Here is a 27,819-nt window from a genome sequence, read left to right on the forward strand (position 1 = left end):
TCACTCCTACTCTGGCTTCCGGACGCCAAGACAGACCGCTGCCGCCGAATTTAAAGAGACAGGCAATAGTTATTTTAAATACGATAAACGGCAACCATTGTCCCTTTGCTCATCTCCCGAAGCTTCCTGCTGAAGATTGTTTAATTCGATGGTGATGTTTCATGAAAGTCGCAGCGAGTAGAAGCTTGTCTGTCATCACCATCCACTCTGCTGGATTTTCCGTCCTTTTTTGCGCTGTGCCGAGACTGTCCAGCCAGGCAAAGTAGGGTTGCTTGCTGGCAGACTGGCTTCCCGACCGAGAGGAAGGTTTGTCGGCTAGCCAACAACTGGAGGTAACACCGAAGCTTCCCTCTCAAGTTGTGGTAGTGGCTCTCAAGCCTCCTGTCGCCGGGATAATGGCGAAGATTCAGGCACACAGCACCGCGAAGCAAATAAACCAAATCCAAGACAAGCCTTACGTTATAACGCAAAAGCAAGTGCAGCAGCAGCACTTCCAGAAACTGAAGGTAAGAAGACTACGGACACGACAAGGGAAAAGTCCCTCAGAGTCAGAACCATTTTGTTGGTCGGATCATTGCATTGGATTTGAGGCTTTTCTCTCTCCCCTCACGTCGAGAGTAGTGAAAGGATCGGCTGGCTAACGTTAGTTAGCTCGCTGGCCTATTAAAAGTAATTCATTGCTTAACAGGCGAACATTGACATTTAAGGTTAGATGTGGAAGCTGTATTTCATTAATGGATGTCTTGTGTGACAGACGAGTGACACAGTTGGAGGTAGTTTCTTATTTACGATGTCAATAACAGCCTCTGTGAGCAAACGTTAACTCAAACCTCGGTTGTGGGAAGTTCCTCCTTGTTCGTTTTTTCAGCCACCCTGAACAAAGTGGAGGACGTCAGCCAGCCAGGCTAGCCAAGAACGGCTATTTTCAGCTGATTAGCAGCTTCACTACACATTTCTTTGTTATCGCAGTGTTTGAACATTATCAAGATGTTAATGCCAACACGACACTGTTAACCAGAAAGCTGCTGTGGCTAAACGTGTTGTATAAATTCATACGTGTGTATGTGTTCTAAGTGTTCATGGAGTTATTATCGTCAGTTGACTGGCTGTTGTTGGCTAACGTTAGCTCGAACATCCCTCTTTTAATGTGGACTGTTTGTGTCAGTGCTTTGTGTGAACACATATTTTTATCGTAACCTGACCTAGCCTGGCCGTTGCGGATAAAGAAAGCTGAGGTGCAGTGAACAAAAGCTCTTTGCTGTTTCTTGTATTCGCCCATTTATTTATTTATTTAGCGGTTACTTGTACAGATTGTACAGCTAAATAGTGCATTTGTTGATAATAGCAGTGTAGTTGGCACCGAAGAAGCAAACATCATATTTCATATCACTTTTTGTCACAAATGTCCACATTTACTATTCTTCCTAAAATGAAATATTTTTGTTTGTTTTTGTAAGCGTTTTGATATTGTATTGCTTTACTTACTATTATATGCAGCTAGTAAGACCAGTGGCACAATAAGGGATTGCTGAATAGACAAGCCATTGTCGTCTTAAACATGATATAGCTTTTTCAGAGCTTGGTACAGATCCTTCTTCATACATAGCACAACAGGATGTTTGCCTTAAGCCTTTCCACTGATCCAGGTAATTCTGAATGCTTTGTGGTGCATTGATGAGTTTTCCTTCTTTTCTGTCCCCAGGTCGAAGATGCCTTGTCATACCTGGACCAAGTAAAGATACGTTTTGCAAATGACCCTGGCATATACAACAAGTTTCTAGATATCATGAAAGAGTTCAAGTCACAGAGGTATTCATGCAAAAGTTTATCTTGTTTTAGTAGTAGAGAGATCCCTCTCTGCATCTAAGTCGTCGACCTGTTGTCTGCACACTTGCTAGCTAGTCCACTGCCATACATAGATATCCTTGGATCAACAATATATTATAGATTTATGACAAGTCAGCAATAAGAGATGGCAAACCACTCTAATTTGATACCTGCCTTTTTTTTTTAACACAAGCTGGTTTTTCTTAATATAGGTTATGAGAGAGGAAGTTAGTCTTTATTTACCTCCGTCACCCTAACCACTAATATGTCTGTGTCTGCCTGTTCTTTTGAATAGTATCGACACACCAGGCGTGATAAACCGAGTGTCTCAGCTCTTTCACGGACACCCAGACCTAGTATTAGGCTTCAATGCCTTCCTACCACCAGGATATCGGATAGAGGTCCCCAAGAATGGAGTGGCTTTCCTCCAATCTCCGTTCTCCCCGCAGGTAAGTGACTAGCCTCAGGGTTGAAGTGAATAGATTCTAGAAATAATTGTGTGATTCAGCTTGAAAACCAGTGGAACTTTCTGCAGGTTTTTATAAATGAGCATTTTGCTGAAAGGTGCTGAGACTTGAAGCCCACAGATGTTTGAAAACTGCAAGAGAAACAGCATTCTTCTTCTTTGGGGTTTTCCTGTGAGATGCTGTGCCATGTCAAAAGACTTGTTAAACAAAAACAAGCCTGATTATTTGTCATTATCCTGAGGTATATACTTTTTCTTCAGTTCTTAGAAAACAAACAATAACTTTTTGAAATTATTTTTAATTTGTGTTGAGATCCCATGTTTTCAAAGATTAGCTGTATTTAAATTTACTCTAAGTAATGTAAATAAAATGCATTATTCTGGTTTATTTTAGATAATTCTAAGCATATTACTAAGAGACAGTCCACAATCCAATACCAATGCTATTGTGATCAATTTTAAACCATTTATGGTTAAAAGACTGTTTGATACAATGCGCCTGCAGGTTCAGTTTTAATAAGACTTTTATTCTGAAAGGTCACTTTTTTGGTTTTGACTGTGTGTAGCTTCATAGAAGGACTAATCACAAAGAATGAGGGAGTTCAGTTGTCAGTTTAAGAAGCAGGAAGTCCCGCAGACTTGAAAGTGCTCATAAGACAACACTGCATTGCACTAATACTACTACTATTCCTATAGATATAAACCTCCTGTACTAAAATATGAAAGGTTTGCAAAAAATGCAAAATTCTGAGAAAAGTAGTCAGTTGCATGTTTTTTCAAGCACTGTCAAAAATGCTTGTGTGATTTTTTTTTTTTAATCATCAACACTAAAGGCTGCTCTCAGATTAGAACCAAGGAAGTTGTGCTCGTATACTGTAATGGGTCCTTTCCACTGAGCGGTCCAGTTCAGTTTGGTACGGCTCAGTAGGCCTTTATTTGTGTTTTTATTATCAAAAGTTGGAAAGGGTCCCTAATTACTGACCCGTACCACTTTTTTGGCACCCTTCCATAGGGGTGCCAAGCTTACCTATCCATCCTAAAAAGGTGGACCAAGACTCAAACAACAGTGCAACACGACTGCTCAGCTGGGCTGCTGCAACAGAGCTGTCTACTCTATGAGGAGTGGGGGAAAATGGGAGAAAAGCAGACTAATTTCTGTTTAATTACAGATATTTGGACTTGACGGAGATCCACACCGTTTCCTGGACTGTTGACATTGATATGCAGCTACAAATCACGTTTCCTGACATTTATGAGGACTTGATTTCAAGTAGCCGACACAGAGAAGAATCTTAAGGCAAACATCAGCCCAGTTCATCAGTGATGGATGTGAAAGTGAACTCATAGTGAAGTTTTGTTAATACAGAGCTTTAGATCAGTTGATTCTCTGTATTGCAGTGGTTCATTTACTTGTTTTCACTGTGGGTAACCCGTATAAAAATTGCTCTGTGGTTGTTAAATCATGGCGGTGCAGAGGTTAGCGCTGTTGCCTCACAGCAAGAAGGTCACTGGTTTGCTTCCCGGTCAGGGCCAGGGCCTTTCTGTGTGGAGTTTGTATGTTCTCCCCGTGCACACGTGGGTTCTCTCTGGGTACTCCAAAGACATGCTCATTAGGTTAATTGGTGACTCTAAATTGCCCACAGGTGTGAATGTGAGCATGCCTGGTTGTCTGTCTCTATATGTCAGCCCTGTTATTGACTGGCTACCAGCCCAATGACAGCTGGGATAGGCTCCAGCCCCCCCGCGACCCGGAACAGAATAAGTGTTATAGAAAATGGATGGATGGGTTGTTAAGTCTATTTGCAAAACTTCAGGTTGTAGCTTTTTATAAAACATGATCAATCCACCCAGGATTTCTTGCTTAATATAATTTGATCTTAACACCAGTTAAACACATTTGTTTTTAATGTGATAAATTCTTGCGGTACAGCTCTCAACTTTTATAATGTCTTATAAACTTTTATAGTGTCACATACTTTAATTAGTAAAGCACACACGTTTTACAGTATAATCCATCATTAAATGCCTTGTCACCTTAGATTATTTAACTATATGGTTGATCTGCTGAATTTCAAGGTCTGATTTTCTGGTCAAGTTCAGATAATATTCATCACTAACTGAATACCTGGTATGTGCAATCTACTGTAACAGCCCACCTCATCTTGTGTCTTAATTAACTTACAGTTACTACTCCAAACATTTCTATAAACATATTTTATCAGCTGAGAATCTAATGTGACTGCTGTTAACATAGTAAAGATGTAGTTATTAAAACACAACAGTTTTAAGCTGAAATAAAGCTGTTAACTGCTTAGTGCATACTGATTTCTGTCCTTAGTACAATCTTTCTTCAACCCAGCGATTGGAACAGTAGAGACTCGCGCTTCCTGTCATGTTAGTGTAAAAGTTATTTTACATTAATAGGGGGAGTTTGTTAGCTTTTAAACAGTTCTCTGAGAATTTGACCAACTGGTTTTCAGAGGCTAAGTGAATTATGTATGTAGGATTTGACATAATGAAGTATTGAATTCAGAAAGGACAGCTTAATGTTTCGTATTGACTGCATTATATAGGGAATTGGGTGAAGTGAGAGTCTATTAGGAGCAGTATTTTTAACACAGTCTCAGGGATCAGCAGGGTTCAAGTGTTAAGCATTAACATTACTTCCCACTAAATTTTAACCACCACCTATGCTGGCATTTACTTGGAAGTACCTCTACCCCAGTGTTTAAGTTAACAACACTGGTCTTAAATTTTTGCATTTTAAACCGTTTTACTTAACTGTTTGTCATGGTTTTTATTTGTCCAGGTTTCTCCAGGCCAGCAGGGAAAGAGTCTCACCACTTCTGCAGTGACCACAACCTCAGGTAGTGCCTCTGTAGCTCCAACCGAGACTGGACTTGCTCAGACGACTGAAGTGAAGACAGCCTCAGCAGACTCTATAACTTCCTCGACCCCAGCAGGACTCCCAGAACCCCCCAGCAGGCTTTCTCTTCCTCTGATGAGCAGAGAAAGTCAGAATCAGGCAACCACCTCATCTGTTTCACCGCCGGCCTCAGAGACAAGCCCTGTAGAGTTTGACAGTGCCATCAGCTACGTAAACAAGATCAAAAACCGTTTCCTGGATCATCCCGAGATCTACAGAGCCTTCCTAGAGATTCTTCATACCTACCAGGTACGGTGGAGACAAAATGTAGTGTCTTCAGTCAGGAATCTTTTGCTTCATGACTGTTGACTCTGTTAACCAAGTCAAATAACCTCCAAAATGACACTGGATTTTTTAAATGAGTAAAGCTCAAGTCCTGATCGCTGATCATCAATTTGCTTCCTTATTACCCCTCAGAAGGAGCAGTTAGAGGTCAAGGAGAGCCGAGGCAGCCGAGGTAGCAGTGGGATGACAGAGGATGAGGTGTTTTCCAAAGTTGCCAGTCTCTTCAAGGGACAAGAAGACCTGCTTGCTGAATTTGGACAGTTCTTACCTGATGCCAAGAGATCACTGGTAAGTAAAGCAGAAAACAGAGATAAAAATGTCACAAATTCAATATTATTAAAGGTTATGATGTGAACAGTTCTTTTGGCAACTTCCCAGAAACACTTCCTGTTGTCCTTACTATAGTAATGCAAATAAAATTTTATTGTATCTGCACTAAATGGCTTGCTATGGCCTTACCAGTGTATGACATGATCTTTTTGACAAAACTACAAGTCAGTCAACTGTGAAGCTGTTTTTAGTATCCATAACAGTTCTGAAGCAAAACCTAAAGAACTAAAGCCTGTTTTGTCCATTGTAGGATGGAATAGAAGACAATATGAAATAAATGGTCTACTTTTGCATTTAAAGGCAGAAATTGGTCTTTGACTTACATGTGCAATGTATGCCATTTTGTAACAAGGTAACACAGATAAACGAGTGCTGATGATTGCTTAAGAGGAAATGTGATTAATTACAGGCTTTGTAATTAATTAATCACATTTACTGATTATACGAGTGTTGCATCACAGGTAAATTAAATGCTTAACCCCCTCAGAATTCTGGGTAAAATTAGTCATAAATGCTTTTCCAGAAATACCCAAATAAAACTGAATGCTGTGTTTGAACCATTTGTAGTACAAGCACACACATGGTGTCTTTAGAAAGGTAGCACTCTGAAGTTTATTCCCTAACTGTCAGCCTCACTGTAGCTGCTACAGGTATGAAGTAATACAACAGAAAAAAAAAACAACAACGTTTCTTATTTGAATTTGTGTTGTGAACAGAGTCGTGTAGATGACTGTAGCTGGGAGGCTTAAGCTGGAAAACACAGCTGGACAAAAGCATGAAGCCTTGGCTAGTTTAGGTTCAAAGCTGAACAGAAGGAATAGAAAATTAGTATTTTAAATCTGTCTTTAAGATGAAAAGACCAGGTGTTTTCAGATTTGAGACTCCAAAAAAGATTGTGGTTGGCAGACATCTTTCTATACAGCATTGCTAATAATAGCCTGGTAAAAAATACATTATAACTGCAAATACAGTGGAATATTAAGACAACAGCAAATTTGAAATTATACGACACCAATCCATGGATCTTTTAACCTGACAAGTCAGATGGATTTGTTTCACACATCCATCTGGAAAAACTTCAATACTAAGCGTTTAGGAAAGGGCAGAGGCTTTGAAAAAAACTCGGATTGTGATTGGATGAACGTTCTTTGTCATATCTTTACGGGCCAATCAGAGCAACAAAACATGTGACATAGCCACGACCGAGGTGCGCATGTGCATCGACCAAGGAGTAACGCGAACCATGGCGACTATAGACATGTCAGTATATGACTTCTGTCATTTTTTAGAAAGCAACTCACTGCTGTTCTTTCTTCTTCTTTTATCGAAGAAATGTTGTCAAGTTCTGGTAGAATTGGTCCTGTCACTTTCTAACTGGGCCCAAACAGTTCAGACAGGAGCTTTGCAAGATGGATTCGTCAGTGAGAAATGCAGAAACGGACGTATCCACCTGTTTTGCAAGGTTATGGATCTTTATGGATGTAATCATATTTTGAACTAAATATGTGGCTGGATTTAGATTGTGGGGACTATTTCTGATGCAGCAGGTGTGGTTTTGGTGGAGTATGATCAGGAGAGCTTCTGATAATGAGTTGTGTCACTTGTAGTATTGTTTGTTTGTTTTTGGCCTGAAAAATGTATTTATTGTGGCTACTGTGGTGATTTTATTCTGGAATGGTTAACATGGTCAGGATCCAGAAAATCAGAGCTTTTTGGTGGTGCATAACATGTGGTATACTTATGAACAGTCATTTTGTAACTAACTGAATAGTTTAAAAAAATCTCCTGGCCTGCCATTGGGCCCTTGGAGTTTTAAGGGGTTGAACTTGTTTCTAACTTCCATATTTTTATTCAAGGTTCAAAAAATCTTTATCAGTACCTAAAGCAAATGATTAATGATAATAAAATAAAAATGATAATAGAAAAAAATGACAGCATCCCTTTGTTCAAAGTGCCTCATCTTGTGCTAGTTTTGTTGTGGTGATATAGCTGCAGGTACGGAAGTGCACTTGTAGCGTTTTGTGCTCTCCCTAGAAGCAACAAACTCACAGCCAAAGCAAAGAAGCTGAAATTCAGAATCTGTTCTTCTGGCTGTTAAGTTTATTAAGTTTATTCACAAGTTACTTTAATGAAGTTGCTTCCCTTCAGTTCTCTTGTTCTCTGCACAAAGATATTTGCCTCACCCAGTTTGTGTCTCTGCCTTTTCATCAGCGTTGAGTTTTTTCTCACATGAATCAGTTTTCATAGCACCTCAGCCACCCATGAACAAAGCTTCTTATCAATGATGTAAGTAATCGATTGAGGAGAACATGTTTCAGAACTTTTTAAAAGCAAAACACGGACATAGATCCATGTAAAACAGGAAAGATAGCACAATCAAAAATGCATACAGATTTACTTTAGCACCCCTCAATTTGTAAAGGTTCTTTGCAGATGATGTCTTGCAGCAGCAGGCAACTCTGGTTGGGGGGTAAGATGATTTCTGCATAAAGAAACACTACCAAAAAGGCCATGTTTTGATCTTTTACAACTATGCCTAAGTTAAAGGGTGGCAACAAAAATATTCTTAATTCTTAAGCTACTTTTGTGTCCTGAAGGAATGAAGTATTCTGGCAAATTAAAAAAAATCAAAAAGAAATGGCTACATAACCTGACACACCAGATGAATTTGTTTCACACATCAATCTGGGAAAACTTCAATAGGAAATGTTTGAGAAAAGGAAGAGGCTTTGAAAAAAAAACTGGGAGGGTGATTGGGTAAACGTTCTGTCTGTCACATCTCTACGAGCTAATCAGAGCAACAAAACACGTGACGTAGTCGCTATCAAGCTGCGCGTGCACAGCTACTGAGGAAAAACGCAAAACATGGCAACTATAGACGTGTAAGTACTCGACTTTTGTCGTTTTCGAAAAGAAAACAACTTACTGTGGTTCTTTGTTCTTCTTCTAACTAAGAAATGTTGTCAAGGGGAGTGCAGGTGGTCGAGTGGTTTAAGGCACCACCCATGTACGCGGGTGGCCCGGGTTCGAATCTGGCCTGTGGCCCTTTACCGCATGTCTCTCCCCACTCTCTTCCCTGTTTCTGAATCTGTCCACTGCCCCTCCTCTATCAAAAAAAGGCATGAAAAGGCCCAAAAATAAATCTTAAAAAAAAAAAAAAAGAAATGTTGTCAAGTTCTGATAAAACGTACACTTTAGCAGCATCCACGCTAATCTCTTCCTCCAAAACTGCACTAACTCTTGCTGCTGCTTGTTTACATCACGACTCTGCTGCGCCTGAAAGTACTGCCCCTCGTCACTGATTAGTCCTGTCACCTTCTAACCGGGCCCAAATGGTTCAGGTGGGAGCTTTGCAAGATGGATTCACCAGTGAAAAACAAGGAAACGGGCGTATCCATCTGCTTTGCAAAGTTAACAGCTACAGGCAGTAATTTAAAAAGCCTCAGTCTAATGCCTGGATTAGCAGTGTCACATAATGTCCATGTGTGGTCTGTGTCCACAGAGCAGTTCAGTTTTGTTCAGTATAGTTTTGCCATGGTTTAGAACATTAAACTCTAATCTTGTCCATGTTTTCTAAGCTGATGTCCGTCCAGTCTTGCTTGTTTTGACAGGAAATCTATCAGTTTTAAGAGTTCCAGATCATTTGGCTCCGCTCACTAGAGCTGGTTGTTTGGCTCCCTAAAGGCTCTGCATTTGGTGCCAGTTTGGCTTTTTTTTAATGTGAATTAAATAACTGCAAAGGATGGAGGAAAGGAAACTGGCACTCAAACACTAGCTAGATAGTAGCTAACATAAAGAGCTGTTTTGTAGAACAGGCTTGTTTGTTAATAACTCACCTTTACTCAGTCACTGACCCCACAAGGTTTATTCGGTTGACAGTATATCACCATTTCAATAAGAAGCATGTTTGCAATAGAATGAGTAATCATATGTTAAAGGGGCTCAGCTGGCCTTTTAACTTTGTCCCCCTTCATCTGGCTAGACTGTAGTCTGGTGGGGTAATTTGCAATATTGATCCCCCCATGCCAGGTAAATCTATGGAAAAAAATTGTGAAGTGTAAGGATCGTGCTCAGTGTATAGTACGTAGACATTTTTTGATGATAACTTCAGCATAGAGATCCATTTAGAGCTCTAATGCACTAACTCTCCTCTATTCCCATTCACTCATAATGGCTGTCCCCAACTTCCTGCCCCCCATCAAGCACTTGGGATCACATGTCTGTATGTTGCTAGATTGGCAGGTAGGTCTTCAGGAGGAGAATAGACCAAGGGCAGACGTCTTATAAATAGATCTCAGGTGGTGATGATGGAGGTGGTTCATGTCTGTGATGAACAAAATAATAGGAATAATAAGCACAGAGATTTTTGAAGTCAGAATATGAATAATCTGCATACTTCTTTAAATTTCTTATGATTAATTAATCAACATTTTTGACCATACTGATATAAACCCAAAACCCACACTAGCAAGACAGTAAATAATGACAATAGATTCTGTATTCAGTATCTATTTTATTTTCATATTCACTCAGTCTCCTTTGAAGTTAAACTGAACATTTGTTTGTGTGTTGTGATGATTTCATGAAATAGGCGTTTTAATTAAATTGTTCCTATGAATGTTATGGTCGTTGCTGACACTTTCTCTTGTTTTCCTGTGTGCTCTTCACCAACAGTTCACAGGGAGCTCACTAACAGGAGGGAAAGAGCAGTTAAAGAGGCCGGAGGATGAGGACACAGTATCCAAACAGAACAAAAAGAGGCCTCGGCCCATTCTACTGCAGCACATGTCCCCACTACTAAAGGTACACTCTATTTAGATTAACTGCCTCAGGCAATGCGCCAGTGTATGTATACATGTCCTTGATCTGGAAAGAAGTTCAACAACTCTTTTATCATCCCTGAACCATCAGATAAAAGTTTCACCAACTATAACCTTGAATAATAATGACTCACTGAGTTTTGTTATTTTCAGAAAAAAATGAAGTATTCCTGTACCAAAGATCAGTCCTTTGCTTCAGTTGGGAAACACGGAGTCTTAAGAGAATTTTCCTTCTTTGATAAGGTGGGGCATCGTTTTCCAGCTATGCAGGATTTCCCTCCTCCTTAGTTCATGCTTGTCTTCTGACTCTCTGCCTACTTTCATTTTCCTTTCTTATTTGTCTCAGCTCTCCTTTTGTCTGTTTGATGAAGTGATTGGTCTGACTCCCCTGTCATTTTCCCTCACATCATTCAGGTTCGTCGCCTGTTTAAAAGCCAGGAAGTGTATGAGAACTTCCTGCGTTGCATCGCCTTGTTTAACCAGGAAGTAGTTTCAGGAGCGGAGCTGCTGCAGCTTGTCACTCCTTTCCTGGGGTGAGTGGATGACGAGTTGGTTAAACCAAATTAATGTGTAATGATAAGACAGTCTGGTATCACAGCATGGAAGGACAGTAACAAATTTTGAAGTGCTGACATTTATAAAATCTTTAAAGGATATTTTAAAAGAATTTTTATTCTTTCTTATTTGTATTTTTGTGCGTGGCAGGGGGAATTATTCTGATGACTTTTTTTTGTTTTTGGTCAGCTGTTCTGCACCTGATTTATCTGTCACTCATGATTTAATCCATCTCCTTGCAGGAAGTTTCCTGAACTGTACACACAGTTCAAGTCATTTCTGGGGGACAAAGAGCTCTCTCATGCTGTGTCAGGGCTGTCAGATCGCTACATGGAAGGGGGAGGGGGCCGGGAAGTGGATTACGCCTCCTGCAAGCGCCTTGGGTCCAGCTACAGAGCTCTGCCCAAGACCTACCAGCAGCCTAAATGCAGCGGACGCACCGCCTTATGCAAAGAGGTATACCAGCTTTTATTGTCTTTAAGAGTCTTAGCAGGTCACTGGATGGTTATGGCTGCCTTATTAACTTTAGATATAATTAGAGTTTTTAATTTACATTGGGTGCTTTCTCAATTAGTTGCATTGTGTGTAGCTGTAAAGGCCAAAGAAACGTGCTCACATGTTTTAACTGGCATGTATAACATATATCATAAATGATAAAAAGTTATCATTATCTTCTACTTAATGCTGATTAGACTTTCTCTGCATGTCTTTGTGTTTGTAGGTGTTGAACGACACCTGGGTGTCATTCCCCTCTTGGTCAGAGGACTCCACCTTTGTCAGTTCCAAGAAGACTCCTTATGAGGAACAGCTGCATCGCTGTGAGGACGAGAGATTTGAGGTGTGTATATCTAAGAACTATTCTATTTATACTTCTTGAAGAGCAGAGAAGCTTCTGTAAACTTACTCTATATATTTGTGTCCATCTAGCAAAAAGAAGTGACAATAAACTTAAGCATGCAAAGCACTCTGCACTAAACTGACTCCATACTAAACAGCTTTACATTTGCAACTTTCCGTCAACAGTTGGATGTGGTTCTGGAGACAAACCTGGCCACCATCAGAGTGCTGGAGAGCGTCCAGAAGAAGCTCTCCCGTCTTTCTCCTGAGGACCAAGACAGATTCAGATTAGACGACTGCTTGGGCGGCACCTCTGAGGTCATTCAACGCCGTGCTGTGTATCGAATCTATGGGGATAAAGCCCCCGAGATCATTGAGGGACTGAAGAGAAGCCCTGCTACTGCTGTGCCTGTTGTGCTCAAGAGGTCAGAACCTTCCCTTTATTTTATATTTCGTCACCTGTGCATCTAGTGACCATTTGTAATTAACTCATTCTGCACCTAGTATTACTCTGATTAAGAGGATATTGTAAAATACTCTTGAACTAATTTGCTTTTTATATCGGCACTATAAAGAAAGCATGCCCTTGCATTTAAACAGCTCATCTGAAATAAACTGCAGTGGTTGGAGACAGTAAGATAAGAAGTGTTTTTCTGACAATGTGAGTAAAATCATGAACAGGCTGCAACCATTGTTTTAACTGCTTGTGCATTCTGTTTACTGCAGGCTGCATATGTTTTATAAAGGGCAGCATTCCACTGATTGAAGGATTGTCTTTTTTAAAAAAAGAAAATCTTACAAGCAGACTGCCTTGTTTTTTTCATATAACAGCTTCAGTGACAGATGTCATTCTCAATTACTTACTATGTTTTGTAGAGAACATTGAAGGTGTTTCGATCTCCACAGATTAAAAGCCAAGGAGGAGGAGTGGAGAGAGGCTCAGCAGGGTTTCAATAAGATCTGGAGGGAACAGTATGAGAAGGCGTACCTGAAGTCCCTTGACCACCAAGGAGTCAACTTCAAACAGAACGACATGAAGGCCCTCCGATCCAAGAGTCTTCTCAATGAGATTGAGAGTGTCTATGATGAGGTAAAGACTTTGAGTTTTAAGGCTGGAATTAAGAGTAACTAATTCTATAGGTTGGACACAATACACCAAATTGAATATATTCATCATACTCAACATGTTCATAAAAAAGTAAACTTCCAATTTCAATATGGCAAAAAACCCTGTTACATTTTCAAGAAATGATAAAGATGAAAAAATGTCCTGATACTAGTGGTCACATACTGTACACATACTTCCGATGATCAGGTGTTTTGGCATTTAGTATCAAACAAAGCATCTGAATGTCCAATATTTCTAGTCACATGATTTATTTGAGCTTCAAATTGATGTTTTACCTTGGAATCAGGAGTTGACAAATCTTACTACTAGAATTTGCGGTGTGTCTGTCTGTCTCAATTTGTACGCCCAATGTTGCTCCAATTGTTCCTGATACCTCTCAGAAGACTTCTTTGGTGTACTGGTTCAAAAATGGTGCCATAAAATATAAATATGTACAGATTTTCTATAAAATCCAAAATTTTTGCACCTTTCGCTTCAGTTTCCCCCCACCCCCTTCCCACATGGCATAACTTCCCCTGTATAACACAAACGCTCATGCTGGGTTCCATTTTCCTCTGATGTCGGAGCTAGGAATGACGTCGCACCTGAGTTGAATGTGTTCCATTTGCTACAAGTTCACAACCTGGGGAACTTGGGTTTGCTCAGACTTTCTGCATCAGAATTCTGAGTTCAGGGGGCATTTTGGATGACGTACTTGACTGGTGGCTCTGAAATTCGATGTTTACGTTGCTCAGCTACACAGTTCCCTTTGTTTCAGCCTCTTCATTATTCGCAGTGATGACATACTCAAAATCCTTCCATACCGCTGATGATATTAAGCCTTTGGTTAACCAGGAAAACCTCACTTAGATTAAAATTCTGCTTTCCGAGAAAACTCTGGTCAAACTTTTCCAGCATAGTCCCCAGAAGTACTGCGCATGCTCAGAGAGAAGGCTTGGGTTTTACGTCATCTTGCGTACATAATTAGCCATGTGCTTGCCGTCTGAGGAAATAAACAACTCCAGCACCGCAGGACAGTAAATGTAGTAAGATCAGGCTACTTTTAGTTTATATTAATGCATTCTCGCAACATATCTTGTAGGTTACACAAAATATAATCTGCAAGCATTTAGTATTTACTTATCTGGTCATTGGCATGTTTTTTGCCGGACATTTTGACTGGTTATATTTTTATCTGCCGGACTTCCGCTGTTTTTACCGGCCAGTGCCGGCTAACGGAAACTCAGATATATGTATAACATTTCCCTATATAACAAAAACTGGTAACTAATGAGTGTGTTTCTCAATGATTCTCTAAACTGAAACAGTCTCACACTACACTTCGCTTCACTCTCTTCATTTTGCGTTTCAGCAAATTAAGATAATGCATTGCACTGCTCAAGTACTTCTTCTGTTTGCCCTCTCCCTCTCTCCTTAAGTTAAATCGCCCCCCTGATGGGTAAGATGTCCCATTGCTTTTGTTAAAACCCACTCACAATGTCATGACTGTAGATATTGTTGTGCAGTGCAGAATAAGACGTGTTTAGTCTCTTTATTAAATGCCAACATCAGATCGACTAAATTCCCCGTGATCGACCAAATTCTTAATGACCAGTTAATCGATCATTGATTAATTGTTCCCATCCCTAGTATCCTTCCCTCCTTTACCCACGTCGTTTCCTCACATCTTAGCTCCACCCAGCAAGGATTTGAAGGAGAGGTGTGAGGAAGAGACAGGAGGAGAGAGGAGGCACATTTTAGTGAGTGAAAAATCCTTCCCTTTACAGCGTCAGCCTGAGAGACATCAGTTACTGATGATGATCCGATCAGCTTTAGATTATTTCACTTAAATAAGGTCTGAAAATATAGTCATCAAATGTCTGAATAAACGACCAGTATTTACATGCAGCATTCTTTATTTTACATATCTAATTATCAGTGGAATTACTTTGGCTGATAAATTAAATCATTTTATCCTCCTCTGAAATATCCTTATTTATGTACAGATGCGCATTATAAGTTATGTTATATGAAGGTTTTTATTTCATTCATTTTCTTGTCTTGTTTTTCTTCTTCTTCTTTTTTTTTTTTTTTTTAAGATTTAATTCTGGGCTTTTTCGTGCCTTTATTAGAGAGAGGAGGACAGTGGATAGACTCGGAAACAGGGAAGAGAGCGGGGAGAGACATGCAGGAAATGGTGCACCATGCCAGATTCGAACCCGGGCCACCTGTGGCCAGCGTGCCCAGTTTCTTGTTACTCTTAATTGAAAGGCAGAGTTAAACATGAAATCTTTCCATGTCTTGGGTAATGATTATGGGTGTAACAGTACAGAAAAATTTCGGTTTGGTACGTACCTCGGGTTTGAAGTCACAGTTCGGTACGTTTTTGGTACTGTAATTGAAGCGAATAAATAAAATTAAACTTTTTTTTTTTTTTAATTAAATTGTTTTAAAATAAATGGGCTGAATAAATTACATTTAAATTATAAATAATTCTGCAACCTCCTTCCAAAAGTTCTTCAATAATTAAAAATAATAATAAATAATATAATGATATATTTATTAATTAATTATAATTGATATAAAAATAAATAAATAATTCAGCACTGGATTACTTTTTTAACCAATGGGACCTACTACAAAGTTTGGGAGAACTGTTCACAGCCCATCTTGGTGGATAAAGAGGTTAGAGCCATGTGAAATCTGAGGATAACTTAACCAATGACGCAGCTGCAGACATGATGGAGTCCCCTCTCCCCCTCCTCCGAGGCTGACGGTTGAAGGTAGAAGTAATTTGATTCACAGAGCCAGAGCACCGTTGTTATAATAAAAACGATCTTAAATAATAGGAAATATATAACTGGCTGGGGAGACTTTTTGTTGTTCCTCCTCGTTACACTGACGTTCTTGTTTGAGTGGTTCTTTTTAAAATGCTTTGATTGGTCTGCTGGACGACTTGCTGTCAGCGACACAGCTGCTGAATAATGTCAGCACTACTGTTGTTGTCTTTTTCCACTGTTGTATTTTACTGGGCAACAAAGTGTTCCTAAACAGGACACTTTTATCTGGGAATATTCAGGTTGTTGCTGTCATTCGCTGTGGTTGTGTGGATGCCAGGACAGTGTGACAGTGAGTTGCGCTCTGGTTTTCTGTCTGTCTTTGAGCTTCGTTCCACATGTATCTGTTCGGTACAAATAAACGTACCTTTACACCCCTAGTAATGATGCATGAAAATGCTGACTTACAAGTTTTGGACTCAGGAAATGAATAGGACATTTTCTTGGACTTAAGAAGTACCTCTATCGATTTTCTTGCACAAAGGTCAAGGTCTTTCTCTATAACAGGCTCAAACTCCTTTTGGCATGAAGAAAAGATGGAATTTAGTGGTGTAAGGTCACGGTAACTGTTATCTATCAAGACATTATATAAGTGGGCTGCTTTGGCTCTGTTGGTAGAGCAGATGCTCCATATGCAATCAGGATCAACTCCAGCTGCTTTGTGTATTTCATCCCCTGCTATGGGTTTCACCAGCCGTGTGTAAGTTCAAACATAGCCCAGTTTAAATTAGGGCTGGATAACAAATCGATTGTATTGATAAATCAGGTTTTTGGAAAATCAAGATTTTGAAAATTGAAAATCAAGATCTTCTATTAAACTTTTCTGCAATAATACCAAGAGTAAAAGCTAATGTAAGAAGCTTTAATTTTATGTTAATTCTGACAACCCTGTAAACAAAATGATACCTTTTTTTCTGACATATTTCTCGTGTAACTACAGTGTTCTCAAACTAAAGAAAAAACTTTAGCATTAGCATTAGTTTCAGGGTGTTTCTTGAGGAGATAAAAACTTTCAGAGCCTGAGTGTTAATGTAAATAACCCCTTCATAGTGCACTTTTAACGACAAGTTTACAGCTTCCACTTTGACCTTTAAAGGAACATGCAACATCAATTTTGTTACATATTGTTGATAAAAATAAAAGAAACTTGTTTGAGAAGTTCCTCTTTCATTTGAAAACAACAAAAAAATTAGATTAAAATCGTAAATCGAATTTGTTGTGAAAAAATCAGAGATTCGATTTTTTAACCATATTGCCCAGCTGTGGTTTGAAAGCAAGTTCTTACTTGTGACTGAGTTTATGCTCTAACATTTAAGGAGTTCCATCAGCTGTGATAGTTTTAATGTAGGCTTAAGTAATAACTTTAGTTTTACACCCACCTCCTACTAGACATAAATTCCTCCATGAAATATGACTATTATTCTGCTGACCACCATGAAATAATCACGCATTTTTAGCAATTTCAGCCCTTAATGTCGTTGTTTTATACTAAATTTAAGTTTTAACTTAACTAAGTTCAAGTAGGGTTTGATGTGGACTTTACTCCATAACTTAAGACAGTACTTACGCACAGACTGTATAGCAGGGTACTGCTCTTTTCCCCTACACTTTCTGTCTTTCCTCAGCTTTCTTGACAAACAAAGGCAAAGGGGTTGTCAAGTCGGGTCCCTATTTCAACTGTGTTTTGTTCATTTAGTCAAACGACATCTCCAACAGTTGCACTCTCTTCCCCATTACGTCCTGCATCTTCTACTGTCTTCTGCCTTCAAATCCTGCTGCTAAACTTTTCAAAATGTGGTTATGCTGCCATGTATTCCTACCTTGTGACAGACTGATCTCCTGTCAAAATGTGCCTCAAAGTTCCTGTCCCAGAGCCAACTGGGCTTGATGGGTCCCTGTCTACCCAGCCATTTAGGCTCTGGGGTGATGGTAGGACATTTTAGGTAGCCCATACCAGGATTTTGACATGACTGTCCTCAACACCCAAAAGGTCTCACCAACAAAATCCTCCTCCTTCTACTTTCTCACTTCATCCAGTGTCCCTGCCTAGCCTGAGCACAGCCTCAGCACACCTCACTACTGTCTACATACGTTCTCTACCAACAGCTTCCTTCTATTTTTGGAACCCGCTTTGTTCCATGCCGGTTTGCCTCAGCCAAGCCCTGAGCCTCTCCGGCCTAGATGCACATTACTTGAAATCTCAGTGTCTAAAATTGGCCTCTGCCTCCTGTACTTCATGTCTTAAAGCTCATTCAACAAAATTCAATGTCACCGTCTGATAGGACTGAATAATGTACAGATAACATCAAAACCATCATACATTTCTTCACAAATGCAACATAACGTTCATGAAACACTTCCTATGCATTTCTTTTGTCCCATTCTCATGTACATAGTTTTTTCAAGAGGGAATGGATAGGTTGTCTACAAATTAAGCCACGTTCAGCTGAAGGCCGAACCTAGTATGGTCACAATATAAAGTTTTATTAGATGGTCAAAGATCGACCTTCTTATGGCTTAACACTAGTCTCTTTCCTTTAAGCATGATGTCAAGCATTTTCTGTGGAAGTTTTCTTGCATCTGGTTTATTTGAATTTTTATTTCTGTCCCATGATGTCTGTGATAGATTAATGAGCAATCATCCTCCTCTCTACCTTTGAGTACTTGTTAATAGAAAGATGATCTCTGGTATAATGTCCATCCAGTAAGTGGTTGTATTTAGGCTTACTGATGTAATCTGTAACTTGTCCTGTGGGTGGAGACATTTATTTGAGAGGTGGCAATTTCAGGTCATTTGATCTTTCTTGAAGCTGCTGTTGAGGGTAAACTTTATTGCTGCAAAAAATACCCATACTTTAAAGATCTGTTTCTTTGAGATCAATGAAAGCTACAGAAATCTAGGATTTGTGACTGTGTGTCTCCTTCCCACATTAATCTGAGCTTTCTGTCTGTCAGCGACAAGAGCAGAGCACAGAAGAGGGCGGTGTTGGACAGCAGGGCCGTAACGGCTCTGGTGCAGCCTCAACGAGTGAGCCTCACATGGTGTTTACGTATGAAGACAAGCAGATCCTGGAGGATGCTGCGTCACTCATCATCTATCACGTCAAACGCCAACCTACCATCCACAAAGACGACAAGGACCACATCAAGCGCATCATTCAGCACTTTGTCCCTGACCTGTTCTTCTCCCGCCGTGGCGAGCTCAGCGACACTGAAGACTGGACTGATGAGGAGGCTGAGCCTGAGGAAGGGGGTGAGAGAGGAGGTGGGGGAGGAGGAGGTGGAGGTGGAAATGGAGCAGCACCAGCAGCAGTAGGAGGAGGAGGAAATGGTAATTCAAATAATCAACCAGGAGGAGCAGCACCAGCAGCCACAGGAGGTCAGTCTCAACTCCAACCTGCCCCATCACAGTCCCAGATCCTGTCCCAACCTCAGCAGCAGCAGCAGCAGCAGCAGCTAAACGGGGAATCCAGACGGAGGCGCTGTAGCCCATCTCAAACCGCAGACACAGAAGCTTCCACCACCTCCAGTAGCATGAGCCAACCTGCAGGCACCAACACATCCACACCTGGATCAACGCCAATGGAGACAAGCTCAGGTGTACCTGGGGAGAAGGTGGACCTGCGCGACCCCGAAGCAGAGCACCAGAAAGAGCTGGACGGTGTCTACAACCTTTTCTTTGTCAACAACAACTGGTATTTCTTCCTGCGGCTGCATCAGACCCTGTGTTCACGGCTGTTACGGGTTTACCGACAAGCAGAGCGGCAGCTGCTCGAGCACCGGGCGGAGCAGAGCCGGGAGAGGCTGCTGATGGCGGAGGGGAGGAGGGAAAAGGCATGTGACCTCGCCATGGAGCTCCGCCTCAAACAGCCCAGTAAGTTCAGTGACTGGTTGGTTGCATAGATCCTAAAATACTATTTTTTAGCTGGTATAATAAGCTGCCATATCTGAATCATCATGATCAAATGAACCCGGAGTGGGAGGTTGAGTTTTGTTTTAGATCCTTGAATTATGATTAAGAGCCACCCATACATATGACATCATCATCATCATCATCAGAGACAGGTGTTAATTGTTTAAGGAAGGTTTTTCCCTGGTCACGTGGTTTTGGATGCTCTCATTTCACCCAGATTACTCCAGGATTACCTGTGCTGAGTCATACTACAAAATCAAAGCTTATGATAAGGATGAAAATATTCTCCTTAACAGTGTTTGAAACAGCTTATTGTAAAGATTAAAGGTTGAACCTTAAAAAGGGGTTTTATGGTTAGGTGTAGCCCTGTCATAATAAGTTAAGGAGAACTTAAGTAGAACAGTATTTATTTTTCAGTGGCCTTAAGAGAGGGCAAAATAAGTGTAAAATCTGTTGAGGCACATTTTAAAGTTAATTTGTACACTATAAAAACCATGATGATCCAAATTCCATTGCTTGTTTATATGTTGCAAGTCACTGCACTTGGAGGTAATCAGCTGGGATGTACAGCCAGCTAAGGAAGTTTTATCACAACTAAATAGATATGAACAATTTGGGAAAATAATTCAATTGCGATATTTTTCCCCAATATTGTGATTGCAATTTGATATGCAATTATGGCTTAAGTTCCTCATCTTATGTATTTTCCAACAAACACAATATAGAATTATAGAGTATATAGAGTTATTGCTTGTTACCAACACAATATTAGACTAAATTATGGTTTAAGTATTTTGAAAAAAGTATGTGGTCTTGATAATTTTGACTCGTATTGCAAATTGGATATGAATTGTTGCATTGAAGGGTGGGATCATTTTTTATGTCAGTCTAATATATAATAACAAAAATGTACAAAAATTAAGCATGGTTTGTAATGCATAATATCTCTGCTGCAAAAAAAAAACAGTATCAAAGTGGTATTTTCATACAAATTTCAGGTTAAGGAAATATTGCAACTTCTGCTATTTGAAAATTGCAGAATTAGATTAATTCGCATATTGCGAATTAATCTAATTTTCGATTGATTGCCCAGTCCTAAAACTAGATATGTGATACTATGCCATTCTTGAAATGTGACTGCATTGTAAAGACGATTAATGTTAATATTCATTCTTGATCCGTTGGCATATTATTACTCTGAAGAGTGTTGTCTTTAAAACATAACCAAACTAGGGAAAATGGCTTAAAAGTAATGGGGAGCATCACTAACAATATGGCATGACTTAATTAGTTGAACGAACCCCAAATATTCAAGTTCCAGTTTGGAGTTTTTAATATGATAAGAAACGGACTGAATTTAGTACTGATGTTTGTGATGATGTACAAAAGACAAGGAGACCACCACTGAGATAAAAGATTATTTCTAAACAGATAAATTATGTGCCTGTCATTGCAGTAGATATCAGATGTAAGAATGAATATTTTTCCATACCAAAGATTAATGTAATTTGCGTTTGACAAGTAAAATTAAAGAAGGGTGAATTTGTAGTAGCCCGAAATACTACTTGCTAATGTACAGGACAGGATATATAGGGATAATATCAAATCTGGTGCAGTTTTAATACCTATTATTTTATCTATAAAGTTGGACTATATACCGGTGTAGGCAACATACTTTTATAAAGTGATGAGACAAGGGCTGAATGATTTGGGGAAATAATCTGACTGTGATTATTTTTTCCAACATTCCTTCTGCAGTATAATATATGATTATTTTTTAAGTTCTTCATTTTGTGTATTTTTCAACAAACACAAACAGTAAATACTTCTATATTATTACTAATACAGTGTAAGATAGATTAAACTAGGGATAACAATGGAAAAAAATCTAACTGGGATTATTTTTATTTATAGAACAAATTTAATTTAAATTGCAGTCTTACAGATAGTGATCGTAAGGAAAGTAGGATTTTTTGTTAATTATTCTTAAACGAATATTTGCACGATATGTAAAGAATAACATCTCTGCTGCAAAGAAAAAGTATTACACTGTAATTCTGACTGACGCTTCAGGTTAGAGAAATACTGCACCATCTGTGGTTTTAAAATTGCAGCAGGCCATATTGCATTTAATCTAAATTTCGATTAATTGCCCAGCCCAAGGTGAGACACATGCCATCATTATCGCGAGAGTGTGCAGCTGCCACTGTCACAAACTGCACAGGATTGAAAATTCCTCCAATTCATGGTGTTTTTCATAGTGATGTGTTGGAATACATAACATCAGACAGACCAGACCAGCAGGGGGTGGATGCCATTTTTTTAAACCAGGGCATAAATATTGTTTTAAATTATGGATACTACTACTGAGTCTCAAGTCCCTCTGACATAACATTATTTTATTTCATCACTGAAGAAAACAGGCATTGATCAGATTTTGCAGGGGGGATTATAAGCTCAAAACACATCAGCATTGTTTATGTAATTGAACCAAAATGTGGTACCATCAACTGTTGGCTTCAAGAAAAAAAAAGACTTTGCATTCGCTCAGAGTAGCATGCAACCATAACTACAGCTGAATGATTAAGGAAAATAATCTAATTGTGATTTTTTTCTCCCATTATTGCAATTTCATATGTTATTATTTTTTGAGCAAGCGTTAAATCATTCTACATTATAACAAACATGATAATTGGTAGATTAAACTAAGGCTGAGCAATTTTCTCTCTCTTTTTTATTAGACAGTTACAAAAACAAGGGAAGTAAAATTTATGTCAACCATTCTTGAAAAAATGACACTTGGTATGCTTGTATGGTGTGTAAAGGATACAGTGCTGCAACACTGTATTAAACTGGTATTTGGAACAAATTTCTGTTAAAGAATTAATGCACCCTATGCAATTTGAAAATTGCAGTGGTACAAATTATGATTCATATAAAGTTTTATTAATCACCCAGCCCTAATCACAACCCTGGCTTCAGCTGCTACATAAAAAAATCACCTTCATCTGCTCAGGTAAACTCTGAAAAGCGCTCTAAAGGTTTGTAGAATGTCCTGTTACATACGAATATTACTCAAATGGTAAAATTGGCAGAATAAGAGTTAATTAGTGGGCGTGACAATCTGGCAGATTGTTTAAATGTTATGTGTAAGGTCAGTTCATTAAAAACGACTACTAGGGGAACATAGGTAAAATGTCACATCAAGAAAACAAAAATTCTATCTTGATGAGAAACTTAAATAATTATAGTTGTGATGATGAGCAATTTGTTTATTTCTGCAATATAAAATGGATAAACCAGATGGACTTGTGACTTACTTTGGCTTTTTAATTCAAGCTCAGCTCGGCTTCTACCGCTTATATTTAAAATAGTTTGTTGTTCCACCAAAATATAGTTTCTCCAGTAGTAGGTAGTGAGTTAGAAACGAAAAATCTCAATCCCTAGGTGCCAGTAGATGTGCCAACTTCATACAGTGAAAACTGATTGTACTATAAGACGGACACAGCATAGAAACTGCACATTATGGACTTTGCTGAAAAAGTTAGTCTTGATGCAGGAAGGCAGTTTAAACCTTTGACTGTGACTTATGTTTAAGAATTTATGGTAATTGTCCTTTTTTTTCTACTGGATATTTTGTACAAAACTGACAAAAATTGAAGTACTCACAGGAGCTTTATCTTTACTTTGAGATGATACAAAACATGAACATCTTCCTTATGGTAAAACAGTTCTATAATATCAAAATGAATTATGACATTGCTAGCAGCTCCACCTCTTCATGTAAAGCTGCTCAAGACTTTCTGTAACATATACCCTCATCTCCCTACAGATGACTTCATGACACTGTAGCAAAGTGCTGTAGTAAAAGTTGTGATATCTCTTTCTTCCCACAGGTGAAGTAGAGTTAGAAGAGTACTACCCAGCCTTTCTGGACATGGTGCGCAGCCTCCTGGATGGAAACCTGGACTCTACACAGTATGAAGACACTCTCAGAGAGATGTTCACTATCCATGCCTACATCGGTTTTACCATTGATAAGGTTATCCACAACATCATTCGGCAGGTAAAGAAAGTTGGCCAACACATTGAGCCCATCATATTTCACACAATTTATACCCACACAGTATTCAAGAGTGTCATTCTCTCATTTGTAATTTCTTTGACTCCAGCTGCAGCACCTGGTAAGTGACGAGGTGTGCCTGCAGGTGGTCGATCTTTACCTTGCTGAAAGGAAGAGGGGTGCAGCGGGGGGCAACCTGTCCTCACAGTGTGTCAGAGCAGCCTGGGAGACGAGCTATCAGTGGAAGGCAGAGAGAGTTATGGCTGAGGAGAACTGCTTTAAGGTGAGCTCAGGGTTCTAGACATGAAGTTTACCATCACATATGCTACTGTGGATTATTGGCTCAGTTTGTAGGCTACAAAATATAATCAAAATCATTTAATCACAACAGCAAAACACACAATATACTTTATTTGTAACAGTGCAATGTTAGAATTCATGGTCTTACAGATCTCTCTTGTTACAGTCTTTCCCCCAAAACTCATTTTCTTTCGCTATCCAGCGCTACAGAAGTACTGATTTAAGTTTCAGCATAACTTGAGATGACAGTGCCACTACTTATACTTCAGGATCATACCTACTGTTTCTTAAAATCCACCTGAATATAAGTATAACAGCCCTTTCCTTTTTCTTTTTTTGTATTACCCTTATCCTTTGAGTTGCCTGCTTTAAATTACCTGTGGGGAGCTGCTTCTTGTTTATTTATTGTCTTCTTTGTCATCAGGTGATGTTCCTCCAAAACAAGGGTCATGTGACAATGACCATCGAACTCCTGGACACTGAGGAAGCTCAGGCTGATGACCCATTAGATGTTCAGGTAAACATATTTAATATTAAACAAATACTTGTTTATTACTTCAGGCTGGTACAAACAGAAAATGTACAGTATCATACAGTTCAGTATTTATTAATATATGCTGTCCTCTCCCTCAGTGCCTGTCAAGCTACATGGAGCAGTTTGTAGGAACAGAGTCAAGTCTATGTTCTCAAGTAGAGGGCTACTTCTTCAAACCCGTATTTCTGCCCAGGTATTACAGTTTAACAATGCTCAAAACATCTGATATTTACATGTTTAGACTCCATCGTACATGCATTCTATTTAGTCTACATATATACAAATCTTAAAGCCATCAGTCTCATATAAATCAGTCAATCCATCAATATTTATTTGTATTATGCCAATTCATAACATTTAAAAAAAAATCTTTACTAAATTTTGTAAATTAACAGCAGTTGGCTTCCATTCATATTTTATACGTTCATTTAAAGGTATCTGAATGTATGCATTTTTCCATCCATGACTGTTGTGTGAGTAATAGGAGTCAACCGGTCAAGCTGTAGGTAGGACTATTTATGAAAAAATGCAAAACACTGCAGCAGAAGAATGCTGGAGGTCACGTTACATTTTGGGAAAAAGGTTGTTTGCAGATGACGTCACGTCACAGTGATGAACTCCAGATGGAGGGCAGAAAAGGATTTCACAGGGTGTCTGAATGATCTTAATGTATTAAGAGTTGACAAATCAACTCAGCAAAAATTTAAGCTTTTAAAAAGTATTAAAAAGTCATGAATGCAAGACCATGAGGTCTTAAATTTTTTAGCTGTTTCTAGATTTTTCTTAAGAGTTTGTGGGCTAGTTTTTTTGCTTTTGCCTTTAGTTTTTATCACAAGTGAGATTTTCATGGAACTCTTATCGGACCAGATGTCAGTCTGCACGCTTGTTTATGTTGTGGCTTGTTGAGGGGAATGTGAAAAGAGCGGCATGCCATGATGTAAAGTCAATCAGATCAGACAGTGTAGAGAGATCGAAGAGGGCTCAAACTGCCGCGCCATCAGCTCTAGACACTTCCTCAAATGGGTAGCTAGGTTGTATTGGAAAATGCAGGTTTTCTGAAAAGTGGTTTGAGGAGAAGGTGTTGGAGCTGGGGCTGATATCTGTCAACATTTTACAAGATTTTGCAAGTAAAAAGCAGCTTTGCAGAGAAGCTTTTTCCCAGTGTAATACTAGCACAGACTCTGTTAACGTTAGCACGTCCAGCATCTCAAAAAAGATTTATTTGTATACTACAGTAACAAAAACTGTCTGCATTTTCTTGAATATTTGTCACATTCTTGTCTTACAATTTGCACAAAACAGCACATAACTATCACCAAATTAACTGGTTAGAAATTCAAAAAGCAAAGGGGTCTTAAAATTTATTGAAAGGGTCTTGAAAAAGAGCACCAACAATTTGTAACCCATTTCGTAGTTTCCATTCTAATAATTATCTCCCTTCTTTGAGGAACCTGCGTCGTTTCCGGCGCTGGCAGGTGCGGCAGGTGGAGGCCATGCGCTGCAGGAGAGAGTGGCACCGCAAGCTGGGTGTGGAAAACGCTGGGAGTCTGGACTGTCGATTTAAACTCAACACTCACAAGATGGTGTTTGTGATGAACTCTGAGGATTACATGTACCGCAGAGGAGCACTGGTCAAAGCCAGGAAGGTAGGTCATCAATGTGTCGATGTGTTGTTAATGTCTGTCTCTGTTCAAATCCACACAAGAAGCTCAGACAGTTTTCTCCTCCACAGTCACAGCACAGAGTGGCAGCAGGCCAGCACGACCGCTTTGACAAGTGGCACCAGGGCTGGCTGGCCAATCACGTCACGTCGTCAGCAAAACGCTCGGTGCAGAACTGGCTCATGGGAGAGGAGGAGGAGGACATGATCCCCTGCAAGACTACCTGCCTGTCAACTGAGGTGAAAGGGCAAACGGTGAACAGATACCAAGTTCATTACAGCAGTAGCAAAGCCCCAGCCTCACCGTAGAGGCCTGCAAAGAGAGACACAGTACGTTCCCACACAGACACACAGGTAAATGCATGGACATACAGAACTTCATACACTAAACACAGACATGAACAGCTGCAGTCTCTACCTTCCTCATAATGTTCACTCATTCACCTCCACTGATGGCTGAAGAAACTGGAGTGAGTGGGTGCACAGCGACTGATGATGTGGAGAAAAAGGACAAACAGACAGTGAAGTAATCAATGAAAGTGAACTCAGCCCTGACTGATAGGATGAGTTGGACACCACGGCACAGACGTCAGCAGCATCATCATCATTATTCTAGCTTCTCTGGTGGCACTAAACAATGATGGGACTGACGGACACAGATGATTGATCAGGTGAGAAGTTCTGTGATCATGGAATTTGTTTCAGAAATGTGAATGTCTGTTTCTTTTTCTTTATTATTTTTTTAAAGTCAAGTGTAGTTTTTAGCTTCTAAAGCCAGAGAGCCTTCTGTTTGTTGGTTGGTTGGTTTCTGTGTGTTTATATGGAGAGATAATGGTAAACGTGTGTATGTATGTGTATCCTGCTCTTCATTTTGTCTGTTTGTATGCTCAGTGCAGGCTCCACAACTCTAGTAATTACTGTATGTGCATATATACAACAGGGATCCTGCGCTTTTATATATGCATCTACACGAGTTGAATGAAGCATCTTAAGATCATGTGGTTCTTTACAGTGTTTGCTGTCAGCCAACTCTTGATGTTTGCATTTTGGGTTTTTTGTATTTTTTTCCTTTTTTTTGTGTTGTAGCTATACAAGATATCACCAGGCAACAAGGAGTCCTTAAAATTAATCGGTTTAATATGGATGAAGCAGTCAAATCATGTATCATATTCATGATACTAAATGTTTACTTTGTATTGTCTTTTTTTGCATACTGACATTGAAAATAAAGCAAAATATCAGTGTTAAAATAGAATGTATAACATTTATCCTGTATCAGTTATCACAAAATAAACAACCTAGTTGTGACCTTCTTAGACGCTGACTGGCAGGTTGTTTGTTGGCTTAAAGGAATTAA

At 39.4% G+C, this 27,819-nt stretch overlaps 1 protein-coding gene across 1 annotated transcript; it reads left to right on the forward strand.

Annotated features, from left to right (window-relative positions):
• Positions 1–22: 22 nt before the first annotated feature.
• Positions 23–27,761, forward strand: sin3b (SIN3 transcription regulator family member B). Its single transcript, XM_041792006.1, has 19 exons — positions 23–506; positions 1,703–1,809; positions 2,123–2,276; positions 5,103–5,468; positions 5,637–5,792; positions 10,509–10,637; positions 10,808–10,897; positions 11,069–11,187; positions 11,452–11,665; positions 11,931–12,047; positions 12,233–12,471; positions 12,953–13,136; positions 18,947–19,865; positions 23,801–23,970; positions 24,077–24,250; positions 24,692–24,784; positions 24,901–24,995; positions 26,250–26,448; positions 26,535–27,761. Exons 1-19 carry the CDS (start codon positions 396–398, stop codon positions 26,769–26,771), a joined length of 3,873 nt encoding a protein of 1,290 aa, XP_041647940.1. The 5' UTR covers positions 23–395; the 3' UTR covers positions 26,772–27,761.
• The last annotated feature ends 58 nt before the right edge of the window (positions 27,762–27,819 follow it).

Source organism: Cheilinus undulatus, linkage group 7 (genome assembly GCF_018320785.1).
Source record: "Cheilinus undulatus linkage group 7, ASM1832078v1, whole genome shotgun sequence".
Taxonomy (NCBI): domain Eukaryota; kingdom Metazoa; phylum Chordata; class Actinopteri; order Labriformes; family Labridae; genus Cheilinus; species Cheilinus undulatus.